Below are 7,449 nucleotides of genomic sequence, written 5' to 3' on the forward strand. Positions count from 1 at the left end.
CCAGATGAGGTAGGATGTGCCCTCCTGGGACTTAGCTGTCAGTGCCAGCCTCTCAGAATCCCACCTGCTCCTCCCTGCAGTCCCTCAGTAACCTGGTTTTTTATGGGACACGCCAAAGGTGGTGACCCCACCCTTGTCACCAATGGTTTCACAGTGTTTGATCTTCACCATAATTAAGAAAGATAAGGTGTGTATAGCACCACTTTGCAGGTGAAAAACTGAGGCTTAAAGAAGTGGGGACACTGGGCACCTGGGTGGCTCAGTGGGTTAAGCCGCTGCCTTCGGCTCAGGTCATGATCTCAGGGTCCTGGGATCGAGTCCCGCATCGGGCTCTCTGCTCAGCAGGGAGCCTGCTTCCCTCTCTCTCTCTCTGCCAGCCTCTCCGACTACTTGTGATTTCTCTCTGTCAAATAAATAAATAAATAAATCTTAAAAAAAAAAAAAAAAAGAAGTGGGGACACAAATCCAGCTTCAGACCCCTGGCCTGGCCTGAGAGATTACTTATGGCTCAGTTTCCAGAAATAATACCTTGCCTTGGGGCAACTGTCTTACTTCACATACATAAATTTTAAAATGCGACTTCACGGCACTTCCCTGAGTAGAGCAGATGCAAACACACACCTGCATTTTAGACACTTAGAAAATAAATCACTAGGAGTCAAATAGCATGTAAGATTTTAATTTTAATTGACACTTTGCTCAAAACCACAAAACAGTGAACATTTCAGTGGCTCAATGTTAGGGTTACACACAAAATCCTGATGTCCGACAGTCACAGTATCCTACATTAGTTATTTCACATTCAGTGTGGGTTGTTAAAAGAAAAACCAAAACAAAAAACAACACACATCAGTGAGGTGACTGGAATACAAGACAAGCATTTCAGTTCAGTAACAAAGAAAATTAAGCCTAGCACGTTTAAAATAAATACTGTTAACCACTTTGTAAGTATGAAAGTATCATTTCAACAGGAAAAAACAATCCATTTCAACAGTGCAAAACAGCAGCATTTCAAGGTTGAGATGAAATCTGTGTAAACACACATGCACTCGCCTCTCAGCCTCCTACTATGAATGCACTCTTCTGTGGGTTGAGGACCTCCCCACCCACAACTAAAAAGAGCTCCTGCTGAGTTTCTTTTAGATTCCAAATCTGAAAAGCTGCCACAAGCTTTAGGCCAGGGGCTGGAAAGTCTTGAGTGCAGCCCCAAGGAGCTCGATGTATTTAAGCAGGATGGAGCTCTTTTTCAGATGGGTCAACCAGTAATCAGCCCAACTCAGAGCCTTCCAGCCCTAGGGTGCTCATGGTCACAGGCTAGCTAATGCGGCCCTGACTTCATCGGGGGCATCTGGGTGCAGACCCAGATGTGGCACGAGGACTGATGGCCCAAAGTTCCCCACAACTGACAATGCTTTGCAACCAGGGCATTCCAGGCCAACTCAATCTAACTAAAAACACGTGTGACTCTTAACCCCACTGTGACCAAATGGTTCTCAAGTATGAAATGTCTACATGTCAAGTCTTCCTCTTATGAGTATTTTCCAATATTCGGGATGAGTCCTTTCCAGTGTGGTTTTCCCACCACTAACATAGTTAGCTGTCTTCCCATCTTTATACTGAAACTTGTAGCTTCAGGTCCTTCTTGTAACAAGTGTTAAGTGCAGCCAGATATACAAAGAAACATCAAGAAGCAGAGTCAGTTATTTACATTACAGTGTTAGGAAAAAAAATAACTGCCAGATGGATGTTTTTTCTAAATCATTTCACATTTACCAACTGTCCAGACTGAAGGTCATTTCCAAGTGGTGAAGTTCTAATTCCAACCTCTCCAATGACCCATGTGCAACACAATTTATACTTTCCCCAATACTTGTGGAAGAACTTGGTCGCTCAGCTGTCACCGACGGCGAATGGGCTTGTAGACACAAAATGCCATAAGGATCACGGTCACTAGCAGGATGCTGAAAATGGTTCCCATCAACACTGCAAAAGGAAAACAGGTCACCTCCTCATAGCAGCTCCACGTTGTCATTCATCCATTTTTTGCCGATAATTTGCCAAATGCCACTCAGTGCCAGGCACTGTGCCAGGTGTGTGGGAAACAGACACCAAAAGATTCTAAGGATGTTTCCAAATAAGTGGGGGAGAAAATGTAAACTAGTAAGAGCAGCTCACAGGGCCTGAAGAAATGTGACAATGATAGGGGTAGAGGGGTGAGGAGGGGTTACGATAGGTAGGGCAGTGGAGAAAGCATTTGAGGAGGTGCCACACAAGCTGGGATCGTGATGAGAGGAAGGAGCCAGCCCTGTGAAGATCTGCAGGGAGAGCACTGTGGCCCCAAGGGTCAGCAAAAGCAAGCTCTTGGGGCCAGACAAGCCGAGAAAGCCAATGAATAGAAAGAGGCGAGCATGGCTGAGGAGGGAGGAAGTGAGGCAGGAAATGAAGCCAGAGAGGAAGGCTGCAGCCACTTCATGCAGGGCCTCGTGGACCACGATGCCAACATGGGTTTACTGTAAGTTTAAAGGGAGGGCCAAAGGCAAAGAGTGACATGATGTGATTCAACGTGGGAAACCAGATCCTTCTGGCTGCATGGAGAACCACCAGATTATAGGTGACAAAAACAGAAGCAGGGAGCCCAACGTTTTTAAAGCCATTCATAAAAACTGGAGATGAAAAAAAGAGTAAAGCATTTTAATCTCTAGAAGAGACAAAGGCCTTTGGATCCAAGAAGCAATGAACTTCACAAACCTATTCCATTTCAGAGAGTAAATTTCAGGTCTAAAATCTCCAGGGTGCTCAAGTGAGAAACGGAACCTACAACTAAGCCCTCGGGTTGAGCCTCGGTAGAGGACTAGACCTAAGGACTGAGGCTTTAACGTAACCAGTAACCCATGGAAGGGACCTGTGACTACCTCAGAGGTCTAACAAGAGTTCAAGATGTTACCTTTACCAAGCAAGTGTACATTTGTTTTTAAGTATGTGGGCCCATCCCAGGTTCCAATGGGAAACTAACCATGGCTATCCTCTAGTGTGCCTACTGAAAAAACAAGATTTGACCAAAGTTTTATTTAAATCAGTAATCTGGGGTATTTGTGACCCCTACAAAATGCCCCCATATGGAACCCAGTTATTTAAATACTGACCACACAGAAATACTTTTTTTTGGTGAGGAAGGGGAAGAAAGAATGTAGGTGATAAAGACAACCTACAACTCATATAAGCTAAATGTCCTATCTCAAAACAGGCCTTGTTATCTAAATACCTGCCCTTATTTACAAAGTTTTGAATTCCACGAATTTCTAAGGTTCTCACTGTAATTGGACCTCAAGTTGCCTTATTCCATTTAAACCATTCTCCTATATTTGACATTCTGGAAGGACTCTCAAAAACAAAACAACCCTCTTTCTCTCCCCACCTTCCCCCCAAAAACCCCCCAACCAATTCCCAAAGCAGGAATGTAGGAGGCTGGAAGTAGAGAACAATCTCAAAAAGCATTTGAAAAGGTTTAAAATGATGGGTTGTTAGGTACATAATGCCCATGTAGATAGCTACCCATGTGGGGCTTGATAGATTCTCCCATTCTTCATCTTTGTCCTCCCCCACACTTTGCACATGGTATTAGTTACCTGAATGGCAGACTCAGGCAGAACCTTAAGACTTCTTGGGTCCTTCCTTATTGGTCACTTCCAATTGCTGAACTTCATTTCCTACATCTATAAAATGTGGCAAGTGAAACCCACCTCAAGAGGGTTTCCTGAAACCTAACTGTGGTATCCTATGAAAAGCACTCAACAGAGTGTAGACATAGAACATGCAGACGGTAAGTGAAAGCCGTTATGATGACCAAAACAGGCAACACGGCACAGCGGTCATGAACTCAAGGTGTGGGGTCAGACTGTCTGGGCTCCCATCTATACTGATGGGCTATGTGTTCTCAAATAAATTACACGATCTCTTTGTTTCCTCCTCTGTAAAGATGGAGACAAAAATACCCCCTGCACAGGACTGTTTAGGGTAGTGTCTTCTACGCTATCTGTGGTAAAGGACTAGTTTTTATAACTTGTGGCCAGTCCCAGGCCATTACTATGTGCATGACTAGTAAGCAGCTCCCTCTACTTATTAAGCAGGTCAGTCCATGGAACCTAGGTCTGGTCTCTACTTGCTTGGATGTGGCGACAGTGTCAAACTGTTAATTTTGTTAAAAACACTAAATTTCTGTAGTCCTCTCTTTGCAGATAAATTTGGAAACTGCATTGGCCTGCAGACCACTCTTTGAATAGTATTATTGTTCAGCAGTGGTTCTCAGCCAGGGCGATTTTGCCCCCAGTGGACAGCTGGCACTCTTTGGAGTGATCTGGTCCATGATATCACAGTACCACTGTGGAGACACTCTCCTGCTCCAAAGGATTAAGCAGCAGAGCACGTGGAAACCACTCAGCAGAGTACACAGTAAGTGGACAACACAGACATTCAATTCAAATGTAAATGAGTCTCAAGATAATCCAAAAATGATACTACTATGTGACACAGAGATTCAGATATATCACTGAGGAATAGAGGAAAGAAATGGCTTTGGCAGAAGAGGAAGAGTTATTGGGAACTTTAAGCTCCAGGACCCCTTCTAAAGCCATGTACACCGTATATACTTGTGTGTGTCAATAGGTGTCTTCACAAAACCTAGGTTCCAGTGCTAGTTTCCTACGTTCTCTGAAAGTCCTGTGCCCATGAAAACTTTCCTAAGCAGAAATGGCATATAGCAAAAAAAAAAAAAAAAAAAAAAAAAAAAAAAAAAAAGTTGCCATTAATTTAAGCGGAAAAAACTGAGCCTCCCAGACCCCAAAAATAACCTTAGACTTTTCTGATACCTTAAGACACATTTAGCTAAGGGATACACAAAATAAATCGAGAACACGCACAGATACTCAGACACATTTCAAAGCTGTAACGGCATGATGCTAATAGGCTGAGTGTAGTTCCAGGAATGTAGTTTTGTGCTGTCACTCTCGCTGCTGGGGGTGTGTACTGCAGAACACCTGGTGAGCTCTCTTTTCACTTTTTTGCCTTTTTTCGTAAAAGGAAAAAATCCCCTTCGGATTTCTTTAGGTTAGCGAAAACAGATACTCATTCGAAAAGCAGGGTGTGTGTGTGGGGTGGGGGGTACCAGTACTGGCTGCCACCGCTATCCTAATTGGGTAAACGTGGGCAAATAACTTCACCTGCGTTTCCTCTTCATCCGGAAAACGGGGTTGCACTCCTGAGCTTTCTCAGTAAGTCACCCTTGTTGCCTAGCCTGGGCCCACGCAGCCAAAGATGGGCCTCAACAACGAGCTCATTCATGCAACCAGCACACAAGAAGAGCCTATCTGGTACAAGCCTGGCGCGGAGTGGGACGGGCTGAGCACGGCTGCAGTTACACAGCCCTCCCTCCCATGTCCCCTCCGCCCTGCCATTCCGCCCGCAGCCGCTCACCCAGATTCTGCCCACGCAGCACGGCGTAGGGCCGGCTCTGCTCCCGCGGCTCCACCGGGCTCGGGGCCTCCGCCTGCCCCGCCAGAAGACTGCCCAGGCTGAAGGACAGCCACCACCTCACAAGACGCGCCATCTTTTCCAGGCGGCTGGGGCGGAGAGGTCACTTCCGCCCAAATCCCCACTTCCGTTCCAGCGCGGGGCTCCTTCCGGCGCTGCCCCACCTCCCTCGCCTTGTTGCCAGGGTAACCATAATCCCAGGCAGGGTGATTCTCTGTCCAGGGAGGTTCCTCTGGGATTGATGTCCCTCTTTGGTGAACGTTTTTAGTTAGCCCCGGGGCCATTTTTTGGAGGGATCACCGTTCTGTCTGGGGCAACGTCCATCTCGATCACCATTCCGTGGTGACCAACATTCCCCTTTTTGTGGGCGCCGGGGGAGCCTCTTTCCGTAGAGGGTTTTTGGGTCTGTTTTGGGTCTATTGAAGGTTTTTTAATGTATCCATGTATTTTCTTATTAGATCTTCGCTAAAGACCCAAGAAATATGTTATGCCCCAATAATGGGTCCGTGATTAAAGGAGCGAGACTGATACAAAGCGAAGGTCAAGCATAACTTTATTTCGCGCCAAGAACCAAGAATCTATCAGCACGTTCAGGGCCGCACCTCTTACAAGAGAGGGCGACCCTTCTCTGTTTCACAGTCTAGCTTTTAAGGGCAAAGGCCATGAGGTTGGGCCTGGCCATGCACAGGTGACCAATGAGATTGTAACACACACAGGAAACTCCATAGTGATGCTAGGTGACCAATTGAGTTACAATTTACCTTAGTAGACATTTGATTTAGCCCATCACACCTTGGTTAGGATTGGCGCCCAAAAGGCTCCCAAAGGGCGGGGCCCATACTCCTTGGTAACCAGGGAGACAGTATGCATCCCCCCCCTACTGATCGGATGTCTCCACCTGGCCTGACCCACCCTTATATCTGGGCTTTGTTACCTGGAGCTGGTTTCCAGGACTTGTTTTAAGTGAATCCCCTGGGGGAAGGGGAGCAGGGACAGTTTAACTTTAATGAAAGCCTCTTGCTAAGTAGGTCCTTACAAAATAGACACTGTAGTACCATCTGACAAATGCCACCTTCTCAGGAAGCCCTTACCGGGAATCCTTTTCTAAAATCTCCTACAACAAAGTGACTACCCCTGCAGCCCAGACAGTGAGAAACTGTCATCACGCTGAATTCTTGCTTTTCTGCAATGGACTTTCCTTCAAAACACACCCCCCCACACACAACTTCCTCCTTCTTTGTCATAAAATAAGTCCCTCTTCTTTGTTTGTTGAATTTGTCTATGGTTTTGCCATAGCTTGCAGGTCCTGAATTGCAATCTCTCTTCGTCCCAAATAAATGCATGTAAACGACATGATACATTATAAGTGATTGAGTTTATTCTGTTATTCTGGATTATTCTGTTATTATTATGGAAAATGTAGCCCACTTAGAAAAGTGGGCTTAAAATGGACCCTAAAGGGGCGCCTGGGTGGCTCAGTGGGTTAAAGCCTCTGCCTTTGGCTCAGGTCATGGGATCGAGCCCCATATTGGGCTCTCCGCTCAGCGGGGAGCCTTCTGCCTCTCTCTGCCTGTCTCTCTGCCTACTTATGATCTCTATATATCAAATAAATAAATAAAATCTTTTAAAAAATTGACCCTAAAAATCACTGTAGTCTATGTAAGGTTTTTCCGGCGAGATAAACACAACACCAGGCAAAGTGGGTGCAAGGCAAGATTTATTAAAAACGCTCTCCGGCGAAGTTTCAGGGCTCAGGAGAAGGGGAGCCAGGAAAGTTGCGCCGGGAGGAGGTGGGCACCCTCAGGCGAGGTTCCACCACTCTGCTTTCCAGAGTCGCGCCCAAGGCAGGGAGGAGGGGGCTTTTAAGGGGTCTTGGGGAAAGCTCAGGGGTCTTTTGGCAAGTTTCCCTTATTTGGATATCCC

General features: G+C 46.1%; 1 protein-coding gene across 1 annotated transcript; it reads right to left on the reverse strand.

Moving 5' to 3' along the window:
* Nucleotides 1-665: 665 nt before the first annotated feature.
* On the reverse strand, nt 666-5,635 carry C8H12orf76 (chromosome 8 C12orf76 homolog). Its single transcript, XM_059408675.1, has 2 exons — nt 5,470-5,635; nt 666-1,983 (listed from the first exon to the last, which is right to left on the reverse strand). Exons 1-2 carry the CDS (start codon nt 5,600-5,602, stop codon nt 1,898-1,900), a joined length of 219 nt encoding a protein of 72 aa, XP_059264658.1. The 5' UTR covers nt 5,603-5,635; the 3' UTR covers nt 666-1,897.
* Nucleotides 5,636-7,449: the final 1,814 nt, after the last annotated feature.

This window comes from Mustela nigripes, chromosome 8 (assembly GCF_022355385.1).
Source record: "Mustela nigripes isolate SB6536 chromosome 8, MUSNIG.SB6536, whole genome shotgun sequence".
Classification (NCBI taxonomy): domain Eukaryota; kingdom Metazoa; phylum Chordata; class Mammalia; order Carnivora; family Mustelidae; genus Mustela; species Mustela nigripes.

Coding starts and splice junctions, on each gene's coding strand:
- C8H12orf76 (XM_059408675.1), bottom strand. CDS start 5,602: ATGGCGCGTCTTGTGAGGTGGTGGCTGTCCTTCAGCCTGGGCAGTCTT. Junction 1,984..5,469: donor GCTGCGTGGGCAGAATCTGG/GTGAGCGGCTGC, acceptor TTCCTTTTGCAG/TGTTGATGGGAACCATTTTC.